Here is a 26,961-nt window from a genome sequence, read left to right on the forward strand (position 1 = left end):
GCACCGGAAAGCAGCAGAGGTAAGGAAACTTTACCATGTTCCTTAGGCCGGATTGTCGGTGGAGAGGCATTGCTTGCTTGTGGAGTACTCTGGAGATTCTCCTTGTAGCACACGGAAGAAAAGTTACGCGGTAAAGAATACAAAACTGCTCCAGTCAACAGCAGCCTTACTTTCTTTCTGTGACCATCGTTGTGGAGAGGGCCCCGCCCCCAGGTGGCCGTGCGGCAACTTTTACTTTGGTTTTTTTCCCCTGAACTCTAACTATTTGATGCATTGAACTATTCGGTGAAGCACTCCCGAGAAACGCAGTCGAGTTTCAGCCCACTGCAAGAATTTCCCACTTTCTCTGTTCCTCAATTTGCGTCTTCTGCTTCCGGGACTCGCATTACCCCGGCAAACGACCCTTGCTCTCCCTTTCCGTTGCACACGCCTTTTCCGGTTTTTCTTGCCTCTACCATTGTGCTGCCCCTGTGGCCATATTCTTGCCAAAAAAGGCATCAGCGCATCGGCAATGGACCGAGGAAGCACTGTTTCGCCTCCACTTCAGCCGTTAAAAAATACAGGCATAAAAACAATGTGCACAAGTGACTCCGGAGCAGGAAGCAACAGCTTCTAGGTTGCGAGAGCTCCGTTCAGCGTCATTCGTCCCCGTCAGGCTCGTCCGGACCGCGCGTCCCGTTGCACACGAGGAATTCTGCTTCTGAGTCTCACTGTCGACCCTCGAAAAACGTGACTGCGACCGGCCGCTTCCCCGATTTCAGACAAGTAACTTCATCGTATGCACTTTTGCTGTGGTTCGCCTGTAGAATTACATCGCTTTTCGCAGAGACTTCCTCCGTAGCGGACGCACAGTGAACGGCCTGCCCGCAGCTTTCCCCTGCTGTCTTCCGAGACGAAGCAATCTGTCTTCGGATATATAGGCACTGTTTCGACTGTCTTCAAGTCTCTGAAGCTCGCTTCCACAACGACTTGCGTTCTTCCGAGGCGTCTGAAGGAGACGACCAACGCACGCCGTCAAACGGTTGTCAGTGCAACTTTGAGATACCACAGGCACAACGTGAGTATTTCAGTGCCGCTTCCTGCGTTTCCCCGCGGTTTTCGTAGCCTTCCATGTGACACAATCTTCCAATTTTTGAGGCGATTTCCATCTGCGGCCCGTTCTCAGGTTCCCCACGTAGCAACGCAGAGCCCACAAGGGTATCCGGAGCATGTTGTTCGATGTGACAACACCGCTTCCAGGCCGGGGCGGACCCTATCAATTGCAACAAGTTTACCCCCAACTCTGTTCAGATTTTCTCCTGTCTGCGGCGTTCACATTTGCCCGGATAGGCAGTTATGCTCGTCATGGTGGGACGCAGGCTGTGAAGGCAATCCTGCGCTTTTTCCAGAGTCGCCGTGCACTACCGTCCAGGTTTCATGTTAAGAGCTGTGTAGACAAGGCACTCATGCCTGGGGTTGACTCGGGATGCGTAGCGCAGAGATGCCTCTCGTTCAAAGTGTTGTTCGGTGCCACTCCTTGTCTTTGGGTAAAGGTAGACAACAAGGATGCGTTTGCCTCCGCCGGGTGACGGACTCACGAGGGGCCATCGAAACCCGCTGGTCACTCTGCAGTCTAAACAAATCCGAGGTGTGTATAACTGCCTTTTGTGTAGCGTGCAAAATTTGCCCCCTGCCTCCACTGTGGAGATAATGCGCGTGCGTGGAATGGTTTGTGCCTCGCGGGTGAGCTGCGTCGACAGAGACGCAGCGTGGGGTGCTTTTGAATTGCTGAAACGCTGGTGGCCAAACCTCGAGACAGGAGAGATCGAGGAGCGGGTAGACAGGGTTCTCGAGTTTTTGCGGCGGCACGCAGAACGTGTAGGTTGCTTGTGTTTTACATCACATCGGGAGCATGTTTTTGTGTGAACGGTTGCATGTTTTGTTTTCCAGGACCATTCCATTCCGACTTCTCGCACGTTGCTCCACCATGGCAAGCCCCGATTCAACCGCCATGAACGCCTGCAGCCAAGTGGAGGGTCACGGAACCGCTCCGGATCCTCTGGAGAACTCGGAGCTGGGTGTGACCGTCAGTGAAGCTGAGCCTTCAGAAACGACGTCGCCCGCGCCCCTCCCCTCCGCAACCAGCAGCAGTGGACCTACGCTCGTGCTGCCCGCGATTCCGGGATTACCGATCAATATGCCGGAGTTGAAGATCCCGGAGGACTTGAAGAAGATCCTTGCGAACCAGGAAACCCTGCAGAAACTTTCCAGCGCATGCATCGAGAAAACCCAGCAGCTGTTCAACGAGCCGACCGTTCGACAGCTACGTCAGGAACTGTATATGGCGCTGCCCGAGAACGTGAAGAAAACGCATGCAGACGTGCTCGAGGCGTACGAAAAGGGAGGCATTCTGAAGCTCGTGGAACTCGGTTGTCAACTCGGTAAGTCAGTGAAGGCGCCAGTGGAAGCGCCGAAAGGAGAACCAGTAGAACTCTAAGTAGGAATGGAGCACACCCCCCGCCGGGCTTGTCTAGGATGCTTCGTGGCGTTGTAGTCGACTTGCGACGGATGTCACCTGCGACTACCAGATATCCGAGATGCACCACTGGGAGTATACCGGGGAGCTTAAGACTACTGAGACTAGCTTGTGTATGCGCAAATAAACAGTTTTAACTTTCGATGCTTACACTCGCAGGAGTTCATGACTTTACCAGTGCTGCGCCCTTGTTTAGGAGCCGTGCGTGCGCCCTGATACTTCCCCGTACATGCTCAGGAATGTAGCGTTGAGGGCATACCCTGTGCCAACGACTCAAGGGCGAGCTGTCAAAAGAGCAGACAGAGGACTGAAGAATGGATGAGAACACCGTTAGAAACAGCCCCGGTTTAAGCAGGGCCGATGCCGTTTGTTATGTTGAGAACTGTGGGGACCCTGTTCGGCCGTCTCTAAAAGGAGAGACGGGTGTCCGACAGCGTCGGATTTCCAGGAGTCAGAGTTTGACCGTGGAATATGGCTATCTCTCGCGCTGTACCCTGCTGCACTCTGATGTTCCAGGTTGGGTGTTCAAACTCCAACCAGAGGCAGTCTTCCCAGGCACTCTTTGCGCTTCTTCGATCTGCTGCGCAAGCCAGTCTTTCGTACTTGCCTTTCTGCAAAGCGCGTGCCTGTCGTCTTCGTGTTTTTTCCGTTCCTGCAGCCCTTCCAGTGATCCAGCAACTGGCACAGAAGATCCTCGAATTGTGCATCTGGCTCGCAGAGCACCGAGAGGAAATTGCGGGAGCTCTCGCAGGCGTGTACCAGACTGTCCGCAGCATCGTTCTCCAGGTGATTACAGAGGCGCGGCGTCACTCAACGGTCTTCGTTTCAGGCAGTTCATAAACACACTAGTCAGGTTGTTTGTATCTGAAGTGAATGGAGCATTCAATTTAAATCCCGCAAATCAGTTTCCAGAAATTTTGTTTGCACTTTCTTTTCAATGTCGGTAGTACCCTAGAAGAAGGAAAATTATTAGAATTGCATTCATGACGAACAAGTAGGACGGGTCTTACAAAAAAGACGATTTCCAGGCAAGTGTCGCATACGCATTTCACCTTTTACCGGTCACGTGCAACTCGGGAACAGGCGGCCACTGGTACGGATGCACCTGCCGAGAGTGACTCTGCAAAACAGCGCATGTGTGTAAACGTTTCTTGCGAGCTGTTTGGGCTACTGTTCCGTCTCCTGATTTAGAACAGTTGGTCAGAGTACAGAGATTTTTTGCACAATATTTCTCCTTGCTTTTCTAGGCTGAATTCATGTAATTCACATATCGTGCACTTACAAGTCTCCGTGTAGCCGCTGTGCAGGCGCGAGAAAGCGAGAGACGGTTCTCTCACACGCGCTTGCTGTTTTCCGTTCTGCTTGTGACTGTGCCAACGTCACAATCGGTGTCGACTCGGTACTGTGAAGTGCATACAAGTTCTTCATCTCGCGCGCTCACTGTTTCCACGTGCGTTGTATCGCCATCCTTTGTCGCTGGACGTATTGTTCCTCTCCCATGTTTGTCCGCAAAATGTCTGTGCTTGCTGCGGGTGGAACTTGAAACCGATGCATGGATTTCCGAATGCATTCATGTTAACGTAAATACAGACACCGTGTGTATCAAACGTGACCAAGGAGAGATCGACGCTTTTCTCGGTCTTCTGCCTCCGTCGCTGTTGCCGCGCGTCGGCTGCGGTCCACGACTTCGCTGCTGCTGTCTGTGTTGGTTGCTTGCAGCTTCAGTACCGCCTGATGACGGAAGTGATGAAGAATGTGCCTGCCTTGAGTGCACTTCGCAACGAGAGGTCTTCCCAGGCGATGTTGCCCTTCTTGCCGGCCTTCGCTGCAGCTGACTCTGCGTCTACGCGGAGCAGTGGCTCGCTTTCCACCTCGGTCTTCAGGCCGTCGTCTGCGTCCACCGCGCCTGCGACACCGGCGAAGGACTTGCTGGCGAAGCCCACACAACCTGCGGCGATGTACAGCGGCCGCACCGTGCCGCAGTACCAGTACTCGTACGTCCCCGTCGTTCCACGCCAAGGGACTTCTGCCCCAGCGTTGTCTCGGACTGGGACTTACCGGCTGGCGCCAACCGCAGGAGTGCGAGAGGCAGCCAAAAAGACTGTTGTCGACGCGACGCTGAAGCCAGCGAAGCGGGCGACGTCCGCATCGTCGTCGGTATCTGCCTTCTTCTCGTCCCTGTTTGGACAAAAGGAAGAGACGCCTGTGGTCGTCGCCCCGTCGTTCGACGTCACGTCGTTCCCCGTCGCCTACACTGCCCCCGTCGCCGGTGCGTCTGTCTCCGGCCAGAGACCGCAGATGCAGACGATCGCGCTCTCGAACACCAAGGCTGTGTCGGGGTACGCTGTGAGGAGCTATGGCTTCAACTACGCGAAAAAGGACGCTCAGTGCGTGACTTGTGGCCAGCCTGTGCCCGTGTCTGGACTCCCCTCGTACGGACCTGTGAGCCAGACGCAGACTGCAGCTGCTCCCAAACTCAAGGCGGAGGCCAACGCGGCAGCACTGCCAGCTGATGGTGCCCAGGCCGTGGAGACACCCGCGAACTAAACAGAAGTCGGTCAAGACCGCGCACGATGAAAAGAGTGTGGACGGAGAGAGTGACCAGCAGTGACAAGAAGTCACAAGAAATGACATGAATTGAGAACGCGAACGAAGAAGTGAGAGGCGCTGAGAGAAATAAGGAACAAGAGCTGAGACAAAAGGAGAAAATATGCATGAAGTGACAAGAAGCGCCGCTACGGCAGAGGCGGAGACAACGAGGTGCACAAGACGAGGTTACAAAGCAACAGGAAATGGCATGAAACGGGGGTGACGAGGAGGGGGGAACGAGCGATCGACTGGATCGTTTCATCACAGCCGACTCTCTTCAAAGGTTGAATAGGCGGTGCGCTTATTAGTGGGGGGAACTGGATAAAGGAGGCAGGCAAGGTGAAGCAGTTAGTTCTTCTCTGTTGGTGGAAAGCGAGAAAAAGAGCGAATGAATGGAGGGAGGAGGTGGAGACTTGGGAAACGCGGAATGTTTACACGTGGGAAGTTTCTGCTGTTGGATTCGAACATTGTATGAAAAGCACTTGTCGCGTCGTCCCCTAACTGCAAAAGGAAAGTTTTTCCGTGTGCCTCCCTCCAGTGCGGTCGCTTGTAGTTGCGCTAGTGTGTATGAGGAATGGTTAAGAGGATACGAGACACTGCGGACGGAGGGAAGGTGCTTTTATGTCTGAGGGCTCGACTGTGCAACATTGTGTGGATCTGCCGTCTGGCTGGTCAGCCCGTCCAAATGGACATATCTGCGCATGTTTGATTCAGTGTTACTTGGTCTGTCGGTTGTACCATAGGACGGCGGCAGTGAAGTTCTCTACGTTTTGCGTACCTTTCCTGCGTGTAGCCTACCTCAAGCGGTAGCTCACTGTGCGCCTCCTCTCGGGAGCAGGCAAACGGGAAAAACGCAAAAACACGCCCGGGAACAGTGGGTGTGAGAAAAGGAGAGATGAGGGCCGAATACGCCAGGACGGGGGGGGGGGGGGCGGCATGCGTAACGGTGAATGTGAACATCCTGAGAAGTCCAGAAATGAGAAAACGAAATTCTTGTGTCGTGTATCAGCTTATGCATCGAGAGAGGAAGAGCCAGACAAACGAGAACGCGTGCTCCGCAACTTCCGTCGGACGTTTCCTATTTCCGGTGTGAAAGTACTCCGACTGACAAAGGATCATTGCGAAATGTTAACCAGGGGTGCGGGCGGCCGAGGGATAAGGATCAGGAGAGGAACAGGAATGCGTGTCTCCGTATGCAGTAGTTGTTGCCCGTTTCGTATCCCCTGCATAAGTATTTCGCTGTCTCCCTGTGCGCTTGAATTTCAAACATGCACGGATTTTGACCGTGACGGGCCTCCGCCAGATGACGAACCGGGAGTGCACCATGATGTGGTGGCCTGTGTAGATGAGCAGCGGTTGGGTGACCGTTTTTTATCCCGTAGAAAGGCGCAGGGATTGGGGCTATTCCTTTCTCAAGCAGGAACCCGTGTGCCCGTGTCTTAGAACGAAGAAACACTGACGCTTCTCTGCTGTTCCAAAAGAGACATGCCGAGAAAGTCGATCATCATGTGGTCACGCGTGCGGCGCACGCATGTGTGTGTACATGTGTATATATGCGTGTGCGTGTACATCGCCCGCTTACCGATATGGAGAGAACTGTTTTCTCTCTGCAGAGGACAGTACAGTGGCGGCAGACAACTCTTGTTTGCGTACCTTCATGCATGATGTAACATACAATATCTGTAGCGAAATGGTACCCAGGGGTGTCTGTATAAACAGGCACGTTGTGGCGTACAGAGATATGCGTAGGTCTTCGTACTGTTTCAGGTGCTGCGGGACGGGAATTCGGTGGCTATTGAACGGTAGAGGACAGGTAACACACCGACAGCTGGGACAGAAACCGTCGAGGAAGCTGGCGTAGCCATACTGTGACCGTGCTACTCTGTGCATGAGGGTCTTAGCAGGGAAGGTCAATAGCTAGTCTTCAGCAGCAAATATATTACGTATGAGCACAAATACGCATGCACAAAGCGTAAATGCACACGACCAGATGTTTCCCCGTGTGAACATACATTCTGTACACAAATGTTTAGATCTTCGTACGAGACAGATGTATATTCAACGCCAACCGTACCAGCCTAAAATCGTACGTGCCCATGAGGGCCGGCTCATGAACTCGTGGAGTGCGTGTAAAGCGATCCAACCATTTTTAATGTAGCTCTTTCGTTGCTGGCGGCAGACAAAAGCATAAGCCTTTCCGCAAAGCCTCACTGCTTTGTGTAGAGGCAGCCTTTCGTTGAGCAGGGGGACATCAGGACGAACACAGCGACAAAGGATATACGAGTTCCTCTCTTGGGGTTGGAAGACAGCACATCCCCCACAAGCGTACTTCGCTTTCAGAAGGGAAAGGACGAAGCAGGTACCCCAAAGGCACGATGCAGTTGATATTTTGGTGGAGATGCGAGACCGCAAAAGAAGACGGTAGCTCGAAACAGGAAGAGAGAATCGCACGTCGAGGACAGGGAGCAGACAGAAAAAGTGGCTCATCCAACGAGAGAAATGAGAACTAAACCGGACGGGAGAGAGCACGCTAACTTCAACCGGTTGGACGGCACCTTTTCTTTATTCTTATGTTGATCTTTCTGTTCTTATTGTGCGCTACCACTTCCTTTCACAACTGAGCTTCTTTCCTGGATGCGGTTGCCGCAAGAACTGTCGAACTCGGACTCGCACTCTCTCAGCCTGTGTTTAGTTACGGACTCCCAGATGGATTCGATCCTTACACTCAACTAGCGTTTTATATGCCTGCAGCTTCCAACGCAACGTGAATATCGTTTCGGTGCTGAAATCAAAAGGTCAGTAGCGCGTGAATGAGACAAAGTGGAGACTCTCCAGGAAGACAAGAGTTAAAGGCGCTGCGACGTGTGGTCTTCTTTGACAAACAGTTGAGAGGTCGTCCCGATTTCCTTTTTCTGGCGAAAGTGAAAGGAACTTTGATCCTTATCAGAGATCGAAAAGGTCGACTACGATGTAGAAAAGACACAGCAACAACCATAGAGAAGGAACTGACAGAAACTCTCCCGCGGCAGAAACTCTACAGAGCTCATTGCAAAAGCGCCTATTTCGCTGATACTCCCTGCCTCGCGCTCTCCTATTTGTTTGGCTCGTGAAACGAAGGTGCATCGACAAGTTCGATTAGAAACAGCACGAGCAGTCAAATGGACACTCAGGAGTTCCTCCACCTTTGCCTGCAGAAAAAAAACAGGAACCGGGTAAGGATGTCCACGTGTCTTCTGGGTGCGATCGCCGAAGAGGCGATTCCTCACTCCCCACTTTACAAAAAGCTGCCTTCACCTCTCTGTTTGGTGAGACCCTCTTACTGAGTTGTTTTCGAAACAAAAGCCAGCATCATCAAACGAGTTGTTCAGCTAGTGGTTCACCATCAACGACCTTGTCTTGCGCATATGCCTTTCTCTACAGGAACCCCCATCAACACATGCCCACAGGCATACACATGTAACCGCTACTTCTTCCACCTTCAACGCTCACATGGTTAAACCATTTTTTACCGTACTCAACTGGTATGTGTACCGGCTCAGCTACACCTGCGCATAATTTATGAAATTATATATGTATACATATATATACATACCATCGTGCAGTATATCACTAGGATCTAAAGAGGTGCATCTTCCTTTAGACGTCTCCTTGGACATGAAAAAACATGTTTCCGTGGGCTGCCTTCCGTTCTGTCGGTCGCACTGAGGCTTACCTATGCCAAGTTCTTCCTCTGTGTAGATCCGTAAGCCATCGGCCGTTCGGTTGATCGCGCGCTGGTTGAGGCCCATGTCCTCATCAAAGGTCAATGGTCGTCGCTTCTTCTTCTGCCCAGCCTTGCTGTGCGCTGTCTCTTTTCTCTTTTCCCTTTTCTGTCCATCTTGTTTCTTCCCCGCTTGCATCACATCTGCAAAGAGGTCGTCGATTTCTTTTCTAGAGTCCTTAGATTTCTTCCCTTCTTCAGAAACGTCTGCCGTCTTGTGGTCTGCAGGCCCTTCAGCAGCCTGTGTGTGAGGAGCGGCCAACTTGTTTTTCCGAGATTTCTTTGTCACGGAGGAAGCAGCCAGAGAACGTGGCTGATCCGAAGGGGAGCTGGAAGAGGTAGGAGACTGAGGGGGCTGTCTCGCGTTTGTGACTCCAGGGAGACCTCCCCGGGTGTCGGACCCCAATTTCCGCTTCTTCTTTGAGGCAGAAGGAAGAAAAACAGATGCGCTACGAGATACAGTAGACACAGCAGACGACGAATCCTGTGCAGAAGCTGTCCCCTGCTCCCGATACTTCCTTTTGACTTTCTGTACGAGACTGGTTTTCTCTGTGCGTTCCGCTCTAGGACAGAGAATTGCAGCTTTCTTATGTTTCTCCTTCTGCGTCATCTTCGTCTATTCTTTCAAACGGTTCCCCACTTTTCTGTCGACGCCCAAACCTTCTCTGGTGTGAAGCAACGTAAAGGACGGCAAAACAGTCAGAAACGCGCTTCTGGGGGAAAGAAATGTAACGCGTTTTTCGGAGGGAACAGGACGGCGAGTCAGGTGAGGCGAAACGCGACTGACCAACCAAAGAAGGAGACAGAGAGGAACGAGAGACGCATGGGTAAACCCCCAACTGGAGACAAGTCGTCGATCAGAAGAAGCTCCTACGCGCGAACAGGAAGAAAAAACGGCGATAGAAACAGGAGAAAAGGCGAGCAGGTGGCGAAGCGAGAATCATGGGCACTTCGGAGGGAAGGGAGAGAGAGGAAAGGAAGAGGAGAAAGACGAGAAAGACAACAGTTGAGCGTACGGGTCGCGGGCTCAAGAGCGAGATGCTCGGCTGGCTGGGGACGGGGCCTGCAGCGGTTCGCTGGAGCAAAGGAATGACACGGATTTTTGCGGATCGGCAGAGAATATGCGGAAACATAATACTGCCTCGCTTTTTCAGTGACGGGGACTTGCTTTCCTTTCTCTTCCGTCAATGAAGCTACAAACAACGAGCCCGCTTCTTCCGCCTTTTCGCGTACTTCTGGAGACCCGAGCGCACGCATGCGATGGGGATCGACATCTCGTCGCTCTCTTCTTCCCCCCCACCTCAAGTCCTTTCTTTCTTTGTTTCTCTTTTGCCTCGAGTTTGCAAGACAAAGATAGCCAAGACGAACGAGGACGCATCAGTCAGCTCTGCTCTTCCCTCCGGAGTCTGTATTCAGTCCTTTTCGTCTGCCACCTCTTAGGCCGTCCAACTCTCACAGTGGCGCGACAGCGGCAGTCTCCAGTTCCGTCTGAACAGAGAAAAGAGACCTGAAACTCACTTTTCAATTGTTTTTCCTCGCCTTGTCCTCCCCTGATGTCCACCGTCTCTCCCATATCGTTCTTTCCAGTCCGCGTCCCCACGTTCAAACCCCCGACTCCATCCTACCGTCCTCCCGTGCAGGCCGCCGGACCTCAGGGCCTCGTTCGAGAGTTGTCTGAGGACGCGGCGCTCGACTTTCTTTCACTGCAGTTGCCTTCTCTTCCTGCTCTCGAGGCTACTCGCTTCCACCCTCTTCGCGTTCCACGCTCTTCCAGCTGTCCCCGTAAACGTCTTACTAGTTCTTCCTGCTCCTCTCATTCGCGAGAGAAGACGCAGTGCAGGGGACAAACGAGGACACAGAGAGAGAACAGCGCGAAAGAGTCCAGCCTGGCCGCCATTTTTCCTGGGGCGTCGCTGATCTGGTGAGTGACGGCGACGGGAGAGGAGAGAAGGGAGGAGGCAGGTGCAGTGCGAGGGTGAAAGCTTCTTCCCTCTTGGTTTCTTCAGTGTTTCCGTCCTCACGGCTTTCCATTTGCATCTGTCTTCTTCCGCCTCGGTGTTTCGGGACCCGCGTTTTCCGGTGACCATCGTTCTGCTCGCCGTCGTTTCTGTGTTCCTCTGCTCTCGACTTGTGCGGAACTGACTCTCAGTTCAATCCTGCGTGCTTCAACTCAGTTCGGGTCTCGTCGTCTGCCGTCGTTTGCCTGGCCTCGTCACCATGGAGGAGGCAGGAAGCGAGAGCAGGGCGGCAGGGCGCGACGAGAGCGATGGCCCCGTCGCTGCCTCGCCAGAGGTCTCCTCTGCGTCGTTTTTTTCCTCTACTTCGCTTCCTGACTCTACCGGGAAAGCGAGCGGCTTCAGCGTGGATCCCCTGGCGCTGCTCCACGCAAGTTTGAAGAAGTCTGCGTCTTCAGCCTCCTGTCGCTTGGAGGTCGTCCGCGGCGAAGAGGCCCTTGTCTTCCCCGAGTTGAACTGCTACTTGCCTGCGACTCTGCCTTCGGGATTGGAAAGCCGTCGAAAGGAGTCGTTCTCTCTCGCCGACATTTTTCTTCTGCTCTCGACGCCGAAGGAGCTCTACACATATAGCTACATTGCGCAGAAAGGCCATCGGTACATCAACGTGCTGGAACGGTCCAAGATCGTCTCTTTCTTCGAGTCTCTCTCCCCCGCCGCCAACAAGCTCGCGGGCTCCGCCGGCGCGCCCCTGCCCGCCCCCGTTGGCCACTCGGGCCTCGGGGACAAAAGCCAGCTCCCCAGCAGCGTCTTCGCGCCTGCGCTCGGCGACGCGGCTGCCTCTCGCACGCAGACGCTTTTGGTCCTCGACCCCACCCTGCCGATAAAGCTCCCTGGCGCCCTCGAGGGGGCCCAGGGACAGCACCTCGACGGAGATAGCCGCGGCGAAGAAGGCCTGCCTTTCTGGGAAGCCGGGGAGCGGAGCCTCGTGGCCGACGACCGCCTCGAGAAAGTGATGCCGCAGGCCTGGCCAGACGCCGATGTGCGGCAGGTCGCTTTATACGCGAAGACCGCGGTGCACGCGCTGGACGAGATGCGGCGGAAGAAGCGGGAGGCGGGCGCGCAAAGCGGAGAGAACGACGGTGGAGCCGACGGCCAGAAACGACTGAAAACCGGCTCAGAGGAGGCCGCTGAGGACGAAGAACAAGAAGAAAAGGCTGAGCAACGCATGCGCGATGCGCTCGCCTCCCTCGTCTTCGCGCGCGTCCAACGCCCTCTCGTCCAGCGATGCAGCGCAGTCCAGCTGACGGGCTTCTCCTTCGACGCCATCTTCCAGAAATTCGTGGAAGTCGAGAAGGAGAGAAACGCAGGAAGGTCTCTCGCCGCCTTCTCCCACTCCAAAGGCGATGGCTCAGACGGCCTCGGAAGATTCAAAGCGGATTCGTCCATTGCGCGACTTCCTCGCCACGGAGGTGGTGGCCGAGCAGACAACCAGGTGCCGAGCGCAGCTGCAGCGGCGGGCCGAAGAGAAGGACAAGGAAAGCCAAGTGAGGGACGAGAGAAAAGCATTCGCGAAGCTACCATCCGCTGTTCTTCTCAGTGTCTCTTCTGGGCCATCTTATCTTCTGTTTGTCTTCTCTTCCATGTTGATTTTGCCGCTGTCGCGCGTTCACCGCATCTACCGCATCTCCACCCGACTCCCTGGCCTCCTCTGTCTGTGTCTCTCCTTTCGTCTCGCGTGGACCTTCGTCCTCCCACGAGCTTCTTCTGCCCTCTACACGGCTTCCGTCCTCTGCTGCCTCTCCCTGTGTCCCGCCCCTGCGTCTCCTGAATCTATTGTTTCTCTTGTGTCTCTTGAGTCTCCTGAAGCTCCGGAATCTGCGGCTTCTGTACACACCGTGCCAGCTGCCTCTCAGCTCACTTGCCTTCGCTCTGCGGCCTCGACTGTTAACCTCGGTCTCGCGTGGCCTTTCTCGGGTACATGCTGCTCTGAGACCAAAACCATTTCTGGAGTGCGCTAGTCGTTGCAGACCTGCCTTTCCCATTACCCTATTTGGCGCCGTGGCTGTCGTTTTTCCAGGGATCTGCGTCTTGGAGGAAGTGTATGCGTACCGGAAGCGGAAGGCAATCATTCTCATTCCGCCTGTAACTTCTGTTGGTGGGAGCAACTTGGTGTCGGCGCTGCTGAATCGGTACAACGTTGTCGATCTGTTAGAGAACAGCCAGTTCGTCTCTCCGCAGGACGCGAGGGAGCGGGCCGCCCGAGGTAGGCCAGACGTTTCTCCAGTTTCGTCCATACCCCACGTTGTCTGCAAGTTGTCCAAACTGCACTTCTGTCTGTCGCGTTCTCCTTGCTGAGAATAAGGTGTTGTTGCTTTTTCCAAGACACCCGCAGCTCTCTGCTCGAAAGGACGCATCAGTTTCGCGAAACAGGCAGCGAGCGTGCAGCACGTTCCGGACGTACTTGGCAAGTCACTTGTCGAGTCGATAGGATATAATTTCGTATTTTAAAGGTGTGAATACGGTTTAAATGTGTGTTTATTCGTTCTTTGTGAAGCGGGAGCTTTTTGCAGGAAATTTCCAAAACTAGAGCGGAAGCAAATTGAAATCAAAAACGGCACTTGATAGGTTTACAAGGATCGATACAAGCTTGTGAATGGCTCTGTGGAACGTGGCGAGTGACGGGTGTCTCGCAGGTGCCAAAGAACAGTAAATCTGCTCCTTGTCCCTCGCCTTCTCCTCAGAGACCTTTCTCACGTGTTTCGTTGCTAGGTACTGCTTTTCTGCTGCTCGGTTTGTAGACGGAACGCTGGGGGCGGACCAGGGGCGACTGGAAGTCCGGCACGAGATCCGCAACAAACAGTTCAAGTTCATGTTGGTAGAGACGAGCTACGCGGCGAAATTCACTCCCGAGCAGTGGAAGTGTGTCGTGGCAATCATCATCAACGTTGCGTCAGCGTCTTCGCTCAAGCTCCACTTTGGCGGGTGGCCGTTCAGAGACTGGATCGACCTCTTTCTCAGTTACAAGTAGGCAGAAAGGGTGGCATTTTCCTCAGGACGCGAACTTCAGGAGAAAGACAGAAGTTTTCGCTTTCCTCCACTTTCATCTCGTTCTCACTCTTGTCTATTTGGCGTTTCGGTGCTCGTTTTTCTTCCTTTTTTTCATGATTTGGCTTCTTCGGAATTGTGTCCCCTGCTGTTCGCATTTGCTTCTTCTACGTTCTGTTGTTTCTCTCCTCTTGTCCGCTTGTTGCTCCCGTATTTCTTCGGCGGTGACAGCTGCTGGCTTCTCTGCATCTAATCATTGGCAGGTCGTTTCGGTCCAGGGGCTGCGGACGTACCATGAAACGCTAATGTGTTATCTGTATTTCCTTGGAGTGCAAATGCCACTGCAACAAAGCAACCAAAACTGTAAGAGGAAACTAGATTTAGAGCGCGCCGACAAAAGAGGACAGGGTGTGCCAGGACTAGACGCATAGATATAATGAGTGTTCTTGAGGCCATGCTAGCGCAGTAGAACTTGGATCCTTTCCTGATTAGCTTTGCTATACTTATACGTGGTGTACAGTTGGTCCACTTCGTACAATGTCACCATGGGGACTTCCTCTGAATGATACGACTTCCCAGGGGTCAAACAGACTTTCACGTGTTTGTCGCGTGTGCTCTCAGGGGTGTAATGTTTGCGTACGAAGAGGATGCCATTCCTCCTGAGGTGGCGAGCCTCAGCGTCAAGGTAAGCATCGGCGTTATATCACCGGATTTTTTCGACGCCTGCAAGCGTTGTGGGGCGCAGTTTGCCTTGCCTTCCTTGTCGCGTTCCCGTCGCTGTCTCACCACGCAACGAGCGACCGCTTTGGGCGATTTTGGAAATGAATTCTCTTTCGTTCCTTTTAGTTAGCGAGTCGAGCGGGTAGAAACATGGGCCTGAGGAGGTGCAGCAACGTTTGAGTGCTTGAACTGGCTCAAGAAAGATGTTCTATTTGTTTCGCTGTGCATCCCGAGGCCCTCACCTTCACAGTCGTTTTGCCGGTTTGGTCGAGTGTACCCGAATGCGTGCTCCGCATGGAAGCGGCTGGCACTGGCATTGTTGGCGGTTTTCCGCGGCGTTGACGTTTTTCTGTGTTTTGTGGACACACGGAGCCAGGCCTGTTTCACTGCGAATATGTGCGGAGTTTTTGTCCGGCTCTCTTTTCGCGTCGTCTCAGGTCATTCGCCTGTCTCGCTCTCACCGATACAATGACGCAGCTGCTGCGACCGAGTTCTGGGCCTGCTTAGAAGAATTTCTTCTGCAACCACGTCGGCTCTGTTTGGCGTTCGATCGTCGCTTAGATGCCGCAAGATCTGATGGGGCAGCCCCCGGTGGTTCTGCGAAACTCCCAGTGAATTCCTCAGTTGCGGGTTCGCAGAGCTTCCGGACGCACCAGAGATCGACTGCTGCTGGCGCGTCGAGCGATTCCGGATCTGGAGTGTCTGTACACCCGGCGCATCAACACCACTTCCATCACCCGGCACACATGGGTGTGGGTATGCCCTCGCACGCAAAACACGGAGCGGTAGGAGTGGGAGGATACAACCGTCGCCCACAAGACTTGCGCTATGCACAGCGCTAGTTTCGAGTCACGCTAGGGGTGCGTCAGGAAAGTGGTAGCGCTAGCTAGCCGATCGACTAGGAGAACTAACGTCCTACTGGTGTCTACCCATTTCGACGCGGGAAGAATAACAGGCTCAGTCGAGGTATCGGTCGCGCCCCTCTCGTGTTCGTTCTGCCGTCGCGTCAAATTTGCGTCCGCCACACTGAAGCAGACGCATGTGCTGCCCACAGCAGCTGTAATGTCCGTGAAGGAGGGATGTTGTCTTCTGAACCCCGTTAGTTGGTGGACTAAGAAAACAGAACTTGTATAGGGTCCTCTACCGGAACTCCCGGCAATTGTTGCACGAGCAGTGCGTCAACATGAGCGCGAAAGAGTGTCCCCACGACACGACAACGAAGAGTTTTTGTCTTATTCTGAGGCATGGCGTTGCGCAGCTGTTGATTTCCGACTTCTCATGGCAAACCAGATGAGCGACGCTGGCTTTGCTTTCGCTCGAAAACCAGTCCTGCGCACCCTATCATGTTCAGCGGCGGCCCCATAGCGATTCTCGGCGATAAATTTTTAGAAAAAAACGAACTGTACATACTTATGTCAATCACGTTTCAAATAAAATTCTGGGAGCGATCACAGAATCCCCCAGGCCCCCACGGACGACATGTGTGCGCTAGCCCTCAAACAACACCTCATAGTTTCCCTCTTTGGCTTCCCAACAATCCACAGCGTTACAAGATACTCAAAGGATGAATGGGGCTTTGATTTTTGTCGAGGGGCTCGCGGCTCGTCCAAAGGTGAACCGCTTCAACTGCGATGGCAGCAAATTCCATGGTGTGTTTGCACGTTGGTAACGCGGACTGGCATGGACGCCTTTCACGGTTGCCGCTCCCCAAAAGATCGTAGAAAGCTAGCTGTTGCCCGCCGCCAATTTCCGGTAGAAGCTGGCAGTCTGGCATTAGACAAAAAGAGTGTTGCTCTGTACGAGTTACATGCTACTCAACCAGAGAGTCAATGGAGAATCACGTGGGCGCCAGGTTTCCAGGGATGGATGCAGGGCTCTCACTTCAGTGCCTCTCTGCAGTTCGATAATTGTCTTTTTGAAGTTGCAAGCAGTTGTGCTCGTATTGAGCATACGGATTACCAGGTGGGCTTCAAGCACCTGTGGTACTACTGTCTGAAGAAGAGCGACGCAGGCAGCAACATGTGCTTCTCATTATCACAGAAGGCAAGCTATTTCGCACAACGCAGTTTATCACAGGGGTGTCAATGAATTGTCAGACTTTCGGTGCGAGAACAGGTAAAGTCAGTTTGTGCCTTCATAGAAGGAAGACCTGTGACCTTGTCGAAGCAAGGCTGCGTAGCACATGTAGGCCAGATCGTAGCAGGGAATCACTTCGGTGTGCCCTCTCTTCGCGGGGCACATATACAGCCGCCTAAGAGCAGTCAGTATACCCGTTACCCAGAGCAGTCCCGCGTTGGCAGTACAGTAAGGCAAGAACATCGTTAGTTGCATGAGAGAAGTGTATGGGTGCCGCATGGATGACACGCAAACTCCCACGCCCTTTCTTCCGCGACTGCGTAGCGAAGGTCAGATTTTGACGCGTCTCTGGAGATGACTGCACACCTAGATATAACGTGACAACAAGAAGGCTCGACAAGTAGTGCGATGCACCCCGTGGTACATTTCGAGCAATAGAATCTGGACCACCGTCGTGTTCCCCCTGAGGGTTCTGACGGTTGGTGTGGACTGGACACTATGGGGCAGCGTTTGTCGCGAAATACATCCCAATTTTCTTGTTTCCTTCTCGGTTCGAACGTTTGTCGGGAAACGAGACATGGTGTGGCATGTTTCTGATCCCTGTAAATACGCTTTCCCTGGAGCGACCCGCATACTTCCACACAGTTTGACCAGGAATGGGAATTGCCAGTGACTGTATCTTGCGAAAGCGACCACCCGTTCTCTTACTTCCACCGCTACCAACAGCAGTTTTCGTCGGTTTTACTGCCGATGTGTGTCAATACTGCGTCTGGAACTACTTGTGCATTGCATACTGTACGGAACCATTCACCAAGAAGGTAGATTTGACGATTCACGTTCCCAGCCGGGTTTCCTTTTCTTTAACTTCCTCCGTAAAGGCATCTCTGCTTCTTGTGGCATCTGCCGGTCTACTTTCCTTGGGAACGGTCGGAGAGGGCGGGGAGCAACGACGCGCAAACAACGTCTTCGAATAAGAGGGGTCACTTGAATGCAGTGTTTCCGTATTGCTGTCTCCCCATCTTTTCAACTTGCTAGCTTCTATGTTTTTCTTTTCACAACTCTTCACTCTCCTTTGCTCTTCCTTTGCACTCTTTTCCCCGTCGATTCTCTATCTCGCGACCGCCGCGTTACCGTCGAGTCCAATCGTGATTTGCCCGTCGAGTCCTTTTTCTTGTGCGCTTTTCACCCACTTTGCTCCCCGGGGATTCGGCACCTCGTTGCGACGGTGGTTCTTTTCTCGTTGCCCTCGTAAAATAGAATGGATGAGGCGCTGGCTGTATACTGTAATGTTGAATTTTTTCCTACTGGCGCGCCCTCTTAGTTTTTTTCACCCGCATCTACAGATGTGGACGCAGCTCCGAAACTGTCCTCCAAAATTCACGCTCTCTCGGGGTGGATTGGACAGAAGAGAATCGTGGAAATCGGCTGGTTTTTTGTGTTTCTCGTCAGTCTCTTTTTTTACTCGATCTGTAATGGGATGCTTTGCTTCTCTCTCCGCGTGGCCTCGACCTCCCCGTTTTGCCCTGATCGTGGTGAACACCCCTGTCGCATAGACGAGCAAGGAACACGTTCGCCGCGCTCACTTTTGGGACAGAGCCTTCGTTTCGCTTGTTTGCTTATCTCCTTTCCCGGCCTTCTCTCTTCTGGACTGGTCCACGTTTGCTCAATAGACTTCTTTTGCCTACGATCTCTCAAGCGAAGCGTGAACCAGTACGCATGCCGTTGTGACTCTCTCGCCCCGTTGCTTTGCCAGTTGCTTTCCGCATCCTTTCTGAGAGTTCACAAACCTACGAGACAACTGTCACATCTGGACCCGTATTTCGGTACTTTAGGTTTTCAGAGGAACGTATGCAAGTACACCTCTGGGTCAGGCAAAACCGTCTGTGTTTTCATGAGTGCACTTGCCTGCGGTCACTTGGGGGCGGGAAATGATGGAAGGCTCAGCGTTGCGGTGAAACAGGGTCTTTCGCACCTTCTCGTTTCTATTTTTTTGTCCACCTTCGATGTAATTAGTGCGCCAAGTCTTCGGATTACGGAGTGCCAGTGAGCTAGCAGCCTGGCCTTTGGACGCTGTCTCCTTTCCCGCTTTATCTTTCGTGAGTTTCCGAACTCTGTTGCCTAATCATCATCATCAGCTGAGTTAAGCAACACAGGGTTGAAAGACTGCGGGTTGGTTTTAGTGCCCAGACGGAACACTGGATTGGATTGTCGGCTCTTTCTTCCCCGGTCCCTACCTGCCTTTCTTTCGCTCTCCCTACAGCTTTTCTTTCTCTTCCTGCCCCTCTCTTTTCGACCGCTCTGAATTTGAAAACGTACTAGAAATCAACAAGCTACAGGCAACACTGGACATTTTCCTTGCGGTCCTGGTCGCCAACGATGATGGGCGGCGGCGACGGGGCGCCGCCTGCAGGCGGTTTATCCTTCCCTTCAGCGTCTGCGTTTCCTCCTCACCTTCCGTCTGTGCTGCCTTCTGGGGCTCCAGGCGTGTCAGACTTGGCGCCCCCGGTGCTGATGAACCCAGGCCTTATGGGCCTTGCCCTCGGATTGGGCGGCGCGCCGACCGCGGTCGGAGGAGCCTTTGGAGCCCAACCAGGCCCTCGGCCCTCAGGGCCTGAGGGGAAAGCTGCTGAAGCAGCTGGAGCCAATGGGTGGACCGAGCACGTGGGGAAGGACGGGAGAAGATACTACTACAATGCTGCGGTAAGATCGAGGGGAAAGATTTACTCTGAATGATATCCGCTACAGTCGTGTTAGCAGGATCTAGTGCTGAAGTACAGCAGACGCTAAAAGAACTTCCGGCTGCTTTCTATGAGGAAGACAGGGGTAGGAGGCTCGGCTCGGTGGTGGCCGACGCCGTCAAGGGATCAAGAAAAAGTAACAACGCGTATCGCCTATCAGGGTCGGTGTTTCTTGGCACACTGGCATGAGGCGTAAGGTTCCAGTCTGTACAAAATCCACGGATCGGTTTCCTGTTGGCCTGGCACCTGTTGAGTAACCAGATGAACGCTTTTTACGCCTGATGTGTGTGTATAACACTCGAATCTTTTGGCCCGACACCGAAGCACCGGAGAAGCCTGCCTTCCTGTCGAGAGGGAAAGAGAAAGCAGTGGCTTTTCACGCTTGTCTCGTCCGTGTAAACGACACTCATTGGGGAAGTTTATTCTCAATATCCTACGCTAGTGAGCGGATTTCACATTGGTTATAGTCGAGCCGTAATGCAGATGGATTACTACTACCATTCGTATCTGCAGCGAGAGAACCCTCGACTCAAATGCTAAGCACCCCCGTACTCGCTGGTTCGCGATTGCGAAACACCAGTGTGATGGGGAGGAGGTCGCGGCAAGCGGACCCGTGTGTTTGCTGCAGGAACAGCGAAGAAGAGAAATCGATGAATCTCGCCTAGCCAGTGTTGCTGTCGGCGGCCCAGAAGCCAGTGCCGGGAAGAGCTCAGTCAATTCTTGTAGAAACGAAAGAGGATGTCAGAGGGATGGATGCGTGTTCCCCTTCATCGTCTGCAGATGCAGAAACAGAGATGAGGCGCCGTTCCTCGGTTACACTCTACAAGAGTCAAACATCGTTTAAACACACCAGGCGTCGACTGCTTCTAGCCTCCTCGCTAAGCAACAACATGCACCGAAACTCACTTTTCTTCTCGCACTCCGCCTTTGGCATTGAATCTATTACACAGCTCAACGCAGTGTAGATCGCAACAGATGGAGCTGGGGCTGCTTTCTTTGGCTGCATGTTGACAGACCCAGCAGAGCCAGTGGGAGAAGCCGGAGGCCATGATGACTGAGGAGGAGAAGAAGGTATACAACAAGCTGGGATGGATAAAGTACTCGACAGCCGAGGGGAAGGAATACTGGTTCAGTTCGTATACGAAGAAGTCTACCTGGACGACGCCCAAGGAAGTCGACGAGTATCTCAAGGTGCGAGGAAATTTCGGACCTTTTTCTCAGGCGTCTCATGTGCCGTCAGTTTCTTTTGCTAGCGTTCCTCCCGCCTCTCGTCTGCTCCGTGGCCGGTCTGCTGTCTCTCCGTCTGCGTTTCTAAGCGCCCTTTTCCCTGTGGAGTCTCTATTCCTATTTGTTCTTCTCTCTTGCTTCCCCTCAGTCGTCTCTGTCTTCGTTGTCGTCGTACTTGCAAAAGCAGCCGAAGGAGGTCACATGAATCTCGTCACGGCTCTGCTGCCGGCTTCTGCCGACCAACCCTCGGCGCCGCGTCTCTCTGTGTTCACTCAAAAAAATATTGAAAGACCCTCGTTGAATACATGCTGTCCTTCTAGATTTTCTTCTTCGCTGCGGCAACGGTACTGTCTTCTGCTTGCCCGAACTTCGGGATCTACACTTTGCTTGTCTCTTCGAAACAAAGAGTCCTGACCGCTCGCGAGTTTCTGCACAGCTTCGTCTGGGAGTTCGCCTTTCGCGTTTGCTCTTGTCGGGGGTTCGCGGTGCAAGGAGTTCTGGGCGTTGCAGCGTCGCATGCGGTGTGTTGTATGTTCTCTCAGCAACTGGAGGAGGAAAAGGAAGAATGGCCCAAGTTCACAAACAAGACAGAAGCTCGTCGGTGGATTGTTGTAAGCCCCGACACTCGCAGTTTCCCTGTGGTTGTCTCTCGCCTCTCAGCTTCATTCACGACGTATTCCTCTCTCAACCTTTGTGCAAGGTGTGGGGGTGCGGCTGCGTGATCCGTACAAGTTCCGGGTGCCTTTCTGCTTCTCGTTCTTTCTACATTCGCAGTTTGGGTCTTGGTCTTTTGTGCCCTGCCGCGCCGTGACCCTCAGTGGTGCGCCCCGCTTCGGTTTGTTGGACGGGAACGTCTATCCGTATTACGCGCTCCAGGGTGCTCGTAGTGCAGGCATAAAGAACGTGATCGACTTCCCCTTTCTTCTGTCTGGCCTCCATCACATAGCCTTGGTAGTTAGACACCGCGTGCATTGCTCCACTTCTGGAACGGTAGAGTTTGCCTTGGCAGTGAAACAGAAAAAGTCTCCGTTGACTGTTCGGTGTGCACCTGTCCTCTCTCTCTTTTGTCCAGCAACCTCACTCGGGTCCGTTGTGTCTCTCCATGTCTCCAGAAACTGTTTGAACTGAAGAAATTCCCGCCGCGAATCAACTGGGAAAATGCAGTCAAGTTTCTGGAGACGGACAAGCGATGGGAGAGCTTCAAGATCCTCACGAGGGGCGAACGAAAGCAATCCTTCAGCGAGTTCATGAGTCAAAGACAGAAAAAGACGGCGGACAGTACGAGGAAGAAAAGGCAGGAGGTAAGTCTGAGAAGTCGAGAAGAACGGAGTGCGGGGCAAAAACAAAGAATGTAGACCGTTTCTCCGCGGCTCCCAGAAGAGAGGCGAAAGAGGACGGATATGCAGAAGAGGGAGGAAACGGACATCCCGCCCCATCTCTTCCGTGTCTTTCGTTTCTTCTACTCAGTCGCTGATTCATCGAAGTGTCAACATTCTTTTCCTGGGCAGACTGCGGTTTCTCCGGTCGAAATTTCTTGTCACCTTCGCAGCCGAAGACGTATGTCGTCTTGTCACGCAACAAACTGGCTTTTTCGTGCTCGTCTCTTGTTTCGGTCCTTGTAGGCCCGCGATGCCCTGGCACAGGCCCTCCAGAACTGGGAAGAACTCGCTCCTGGCACGACTTACATGTAAGTCTAAAAGCCTTTGCTGTTTTTCTCGTGCTTCTCGGTGCACTCCGTTCGCCTCTTTGTGATCGCCCTCAACCATCTGTGCCTCCGCTTCACAGCAACGATGTGATTGTGACCAAGCAGAAGAGATTTTTGTGCTGACGACCCTCTTACAAAAAACAACACGGTTTTTCCGAGCTGTCGCGTTTGTCACGTCCCTTTCTCTTTCGCATCTTTTGCCTCCCTCGTAGTCGTGGGCGCCTGCTTGAAGTTTGTTAAAAATACAAGTGGAAGCCGCAGTTAAAATATGTTCCCCATGATCTGCATGTCCAGCAGGCAGTCTCGCTGTTCTCGGTTCCCGTCATGTCCTCCAGAACCGTGGAGGCGACGACGAGTGAAGTACCTGGGGCTCTTCTGTGTCTTTTTTTATCGTTCTCGCTTTCATTGTCTGGACTTGCGTGCTGCTCTGCTTCAGTGCCATGGCGGATAAGATGCACGAACAAGAGTGGTGGACCTTCCTCACGGAGCAGGAGCGAGATGACTTTTTTCAGGACTACATGGAGGAGTTTGACAAGCGCCACCGGGAGCTCTTCAAGAAAAAAAGGAAGAAGGATGTCGAAACAGTAAGCGCCTTACCTGTCTTCCCCTGCTAGACGTGCATTTTTCACCACCACCTGGTGCCACCCGCTCTTCGTGGGCTCTTCTCTCACGTTCGCGAGAAGCCAAGAGAAGAAGCGCAGTTGTGGAGTCGCTTCTAAATACGAGGCTGGGACGCCATCGTACCTCTCGCTTATTTGCGTCGCTCCCGGCCATTACGCAGCTGCCGACGAAGCGTGACGCGCGGTCTCTGCCGCATTTTGGGAGTACATTCTTCCCGTCGACTTCTGTGTAGTCTCTTGAGGTGCGCGCACCCGTGTAGGGTGCAGTTGCGCCGTTTACGGTATTGTAGGCTGTTTTGGGAATTGTCTGTGAAATTCATTGTCAGGTAAGTTTCGACCTGCACCGGTTTTCAACACAAGTTTTCGGAGAAAAACGCGTCAATTTTTGATCAGTAGTTGTTTTTTGCTTCGGCTGTCTCCAGGACAGCGTCCTCTGAAGTGCTCTCTTGGTTTTTTCGCAGGTCGAGAAGATTCTCGACAAGCGCAGCGCCGAGTTCGATTACCGCCGCAAGTAAGGCACTCCGAAAAAGGGTATGCAAGCCAGGCAGGCTGAAGGAGCCGGCGTCGGCAAACGACGAGGGGACCGCCACACGGAGGAAAAGCGGGGGAGGTGTGTTTCCGTGGACAGCAGTTCCCGCGCCAGACAGAAGCAGAGCCAAAAGGGAAGCTTTTGCCCGGAAGACCAAGGAGACATGCACAAATCGGGAGAGAACGAGAGGCTACATCAAACAGCATGTGCCAACCGTGGATATACGAGGAACAGCTTCGTTGGCAAGTACAGCGCAGGAGACATCCAGAGAAAACGCTCGATTTTCTAGATATCTTCGTTGTTCCCCTTCCATCTTTTGTTGCCTGTGGCGCGGCCGTTCTTGCGATGTTTCTGTCTCGCAGATGGGTAGACGTCAGAGACGAGCTTTTCGCCATTCCAGAGCTGTCAACAGTGCTCAGACTCGACATTCTGCAGTAAGAAGAGTGGAAGAGTCGGGGCAAAGGGGCTTGTTCCAAGCAGATTTCATGCACAGCATACTCTTCGCACGATCGGCATGTAGCCGCTGCTATACACTCAATCAAGATTCGCGCGTTCTTGCGACGTCGCGTTCTCTGTAGGTATCTTGGGGGGGGGGCTGTTCAGTACCCGACGCTCTTGCTTGTGCTTCCCGAGAGCGTGTGTGTTTTTTCTTGGGGAGAAAAGGGTGGAGAGCGAGGACAGGTAGACGTGACAGGGGAGAAAACAGGAGATAGAAGCGGCAAGGCAGACGCAGCAAAAGGGAGGTAATGCACTAGGAAGAAGGAGGAGCGCAGGAGAAGCACGCAACACAGGGAAGGAGGTGGCAAGGCAAATGAGAAAAAGAGACACGAAGGCGAAAGAGAAGGTGGTACCTGAGAGGCAATCTCAACCACTGCCGTGCACAAACGGAAAGAAAGCAGACGAGGAAACAGTAGATGGCGGTCACTGTTTCAAATGCGTGTTTTCGCAGAGTCTGGGAGAACTGGGTGGAGCATGGTTATGCTGATGAAAGGAGGAATCGCCGTCACGTTGTTTTTCGCCGAGAAAGGAAGCGCCGGGATGCTTTCCGCTCCCTTCTTGACGAGGCTGCGAAGAAAGGTGAGATGAATCTAGGAGAGGAAAGACACTGTTGGGGAAGAAAGACAGATGGAGAAGAGAGACCGACGAGGCACGCTTCGTGAGAATATTGAGAATGGTTGAGCACCTCTCGGGACACCGGACTGAGGCCGTGCGGGTCCCTGGTGAGAGGCAGGGGGCCTCTCTTCTCGGGGGGCGAGATGAGAGGAGAGAGAGGTGGGACTAACCTTCTCTCATTTGTAAATGACGGGGCTGTGGTAAATCGCCAGCCGCAGTGGAGACGAGCGTTCACGTCTTTCGCGCGCTTCCCTCGGTAACATTCCTTCCGTATTTCTTCGGATGATCTTCTTCCCTCAGGAGAGTTGACGGCGAAGACAGAGTGGCCCGACTTTGTTGCTCAAATCGTGAACGATCCGAGGTACTACCAGATGGTCGGCCAGGGAGGCTCCACGCCACGCGAGCTTTTCGAAGACGCCGTCGACAATCTGAAGGAAGAGTATCAGAGGCAAAAGCCTGTGATCCTTGATTGCCTGAAAAGAGCCGGTCTGGAACTTGATTCCCCGTCTCTCACGTTTGAGGAGTAAGTCGGCATCCACTGGAAGAGGCAAAAACCGAGACCACGAAGGCGCCTGCGGCGGTTCCATTCTTTTTGGCATGGGGCGGAGCGCGCTGCAGGTTGCCACGAAGGATTTCCTAGGTATCAGCATGTGTGTAGTGAGCTGCTGGTTAGAGACTTTTACTTACGAGTTTATACTACGCGTCGTTTTCCTGGTGTAAATCGTGAATGTCGTACATACTGACCAAGCTCGCATCTGAGTCGTCGTCTTTTCTCGGACTCGCTGCAGCATCGGGGACAGTTGAGCGGTAAGCAGGTAAAGCGACACAGCGGGAATGGAGTGTGCCACAGCATCGTGAAGGCGTTTCGGCGTGTATAGCCTTGGTCCCTGTTTCAGACCGTGAGCGGGGGTGGGAGTCCCCGTGGCGCCTCCGTGAGGATTCAGGAGAGAAAGGCTGCGTCAGCGTTCTCGTGTCTGCTCTGCCTCTCAGGTTCTACAGCGCGCTTTGCACGTGCGAAGGAATGAAAGGCGTTTCACTTATGAACGCCAAACTGACGTTCGAATCGCTGACGTCTCCGGCTCGCGATCGAGGTAGAAGCGGCGAACACGGGGCCGCGAGCGGGACACGAAACCCTGTGGCAACTGAGGACGTTTCTCGACGGGAGAGCACGAGTCCGCGGCGGACGACCGCATGTCGAGCTCTACTGGCGAGGGAGACAAAGGAGACGAGGGTCGGGGGCCACTCGGGGTCGGCCACTTCGAGTCGAAGAAGGAGAGACAGCCCGAGGGGGAGAGACAGAGAGAGAGAAACAGAGAGGGAGTCGAGCAGAAAAGACGGGAGCTCGAGCAGTTCCTCGTACTCCGGCTCTTCGCTGCGAGGAGAGGGACGCGGACGCGAGAGGAGAAGCGCGTCGAGACAGACAGAGAGGGACGGACCGGGGGACCGACACAGAGGGCGCAGTCGAAGCAGAGAAGGAGAGAGAAAGAGGAGAAGAAGCCATGCATCGTCGAGGAGTTCGTCGCCCAGAGGAAAGGGCAGGAAAGACGACGGCAAGCGAAAAAGAAGACACTGATGAGGAGACATAACGAACGAGAGGAGAGACCGCGGAAGGGAAGCCTCGACGAGGAAAGGACGTTTTCGTAAGAAAGGGAACAAGAACCAGCAAAACTTCGTTCCCGCTCTTGAAAGTCTTGTCGGTGGCAGAGTGCATGCAGCCATGGATTTAAGAGGCCCCCTTGCTACAGGGATTGCGTTAGGATTTTTCTGGTCACGTGCTCTCTTAGGGTTTCGTGTGAAACAGGTTCATTTTCTCTTTTAGTCTGCGGGCGATGCCTCAATGCGGCATCTGTTTTTCTGCCAGGGGTACGCTCCTCTTCACCTTTCCGCTCTCCTTCGTTCGAGCTTCTCCTCTACGGTGTTCCTTACATGCATACGTACCTTCCTATTGCTTTTTTGATTGGAGACGTGCACACATGTTTCTACCTACCGATGCGGGAATCTTGCACTTTCCTCACTTTGACTGCATCAACTTAGCTCGTGTTCGTTTCCTTCCGTTCTCCTGCTTCCCTTGTTTGTACCTGGTTCCGCTCCTCTTCTTGTTCTTCTTCTTTGCCCATTGTGCTCTATTCCGTTCTTCGGTGTTCATGTCTTTTTTCTCGCCTTCGAACTTGCAATCCTGCAGCCCTCCTCTCTCCATTTTTCCTATGTTTCGTCTGATCCTTCCACTCGAGGGTTTATGATTCTTTCATCCGTCATATCCCCCGTGTATGTATGTTCCTTTGTCTTCGTTCTTGTGCTTTCGTGCCCTTTGGCCTCTGTATCAGTGGTATTCATGGGAACTGTAATCATTAAATGCCGTTCCTGCCCAA

General features: G+C 53.3%; 5 protein-coding genes across 5 annotated transcripts; 4 read left to right on the top strand and 1 right to left on the bottom strand.

Annotated features, from left to right (window-relative positions):
- Positions 1–355: 355 nt before the first annotated feature.
- Positions 356–7,254, top strand: TGME49_306190 (hypothetical protein). The gene is made up of 4 exons (XM_002370340.2): positions 356–1,057; positions 1,930–2,420; positions 3,174–3,301; positions 4,235–7,254. The coding sequence occupies exons 2-4, from the start codon at positions 1,967–1,969 to the stop codon at positions 5,060–5,062; spliced, it is 1,410 nt and encodes a 469-aa protein (XP_002370381.1). The 5' UTR covers positions 356–1,057; positions 1,930–1,966; the 3' UTR covers positions 5,063–7,254.
- A 653-nt stretch (positions 7,255–7,907) lies between these two features.
- Positions 7,908–10,038, bottom strand: TGME49_306195 (hypothetical protein). Its single transcript, XM_018782470.1, has 2 exons — positions 8,817–10,038; positions 7,908–8,292 (listed from the first exon to the last, which is right to left on the bottom strand). Exons 1-2 carry the CDS (start codon positions 9,472–9,474, stop codon positions 8,240–8,242), a joined length of 711 nt encoding a protein of 236 aa, XP_018636160.1. The 5' UTR covers positions 9,475–10,038; the 3' UTR covers positions 7,908–8,239.
- A 271-nt stretch (positions 10,039–10,309) lies between these two features.
- Positions 10,310–10,860, top strand: TGME49_306200 (hypothetical protein). Its single transcript, XM_002370341.1, has one exon. The coding sequence runs from the start codon at positions 10,418–10,420 to the stop codon at positions 10,787–10,789; it is 372 nt and encodes a 123-aa protein (XP_002370382.1). The 5' UTR covers positions 10,310–10,417; the 3' UTR covers positions 10,790–10,860.
- Positions 10,861–11,081: 221 nt separating this feature from the next.
- On the top strand, positions 11,082–15,426 carry CDC73 (RNA polymerase II accessory factor CDC73; the record flags this gene model as incomplete). Its single annotated transcript, XM_002370342.1, has 5 exons — positions 11,082–12,363; positions 12,897–13,082; positions 13,618–13,843; positions 14,486–14,549; positions 15,022–15,426. 5 exons carry the CDS (start codon positions 11,082–11,084, stop codon positions 15,424–15,426), a joined length of 2,163 nt encoding a protein of 720 aa, XP_002370383.1.
- A 1,724-nt stretch (positions 15,427–17,150) lies between these two features.
- Positions 17,151–26,958, top strand: TGME49_306220 (hypothetical protein). Its single transcript, XM_018782471.1, has 11 exons — positions 17,151–19,360; positions 20,413–20,589; positions 21,168–21,236; positions 21,738–21,926; positions 22,248–22,312; positions 22,767–22,914; positions 23,412–23,461; positions 23,842–23,913; positions 24,429–24,556; positions 24,893–25,115; positions 25,583–26,958. The coding sequence occupies exons 1-11, from the start codon at positions 19,037–19,039 to the stop codon at positions 26,163–26,165; spliced, it is 2,028 nt and encodes a 675-aa protein (XP_018636161.1). The 5' UTR covers positions 17,151–19,036; the 3' UTR covers positions 26,166–26,958.
- Positions 26,959–26,961: the final 3 nt, after the last annotated feature.

Source organism: Toxoplasma gondii, chromosome IX (assembly GCF_000006565.2).
Source record: "Toxoplasma gondii ME49 chromosome IX, whole genome shotgun sequence".
Lineage (NCBI taxonomy): Eukaryota > Apicomplexa > Conoidasida > Eucoccidiorida > Sarcocystidae > Toxoplasma > Toxoplasma gondii.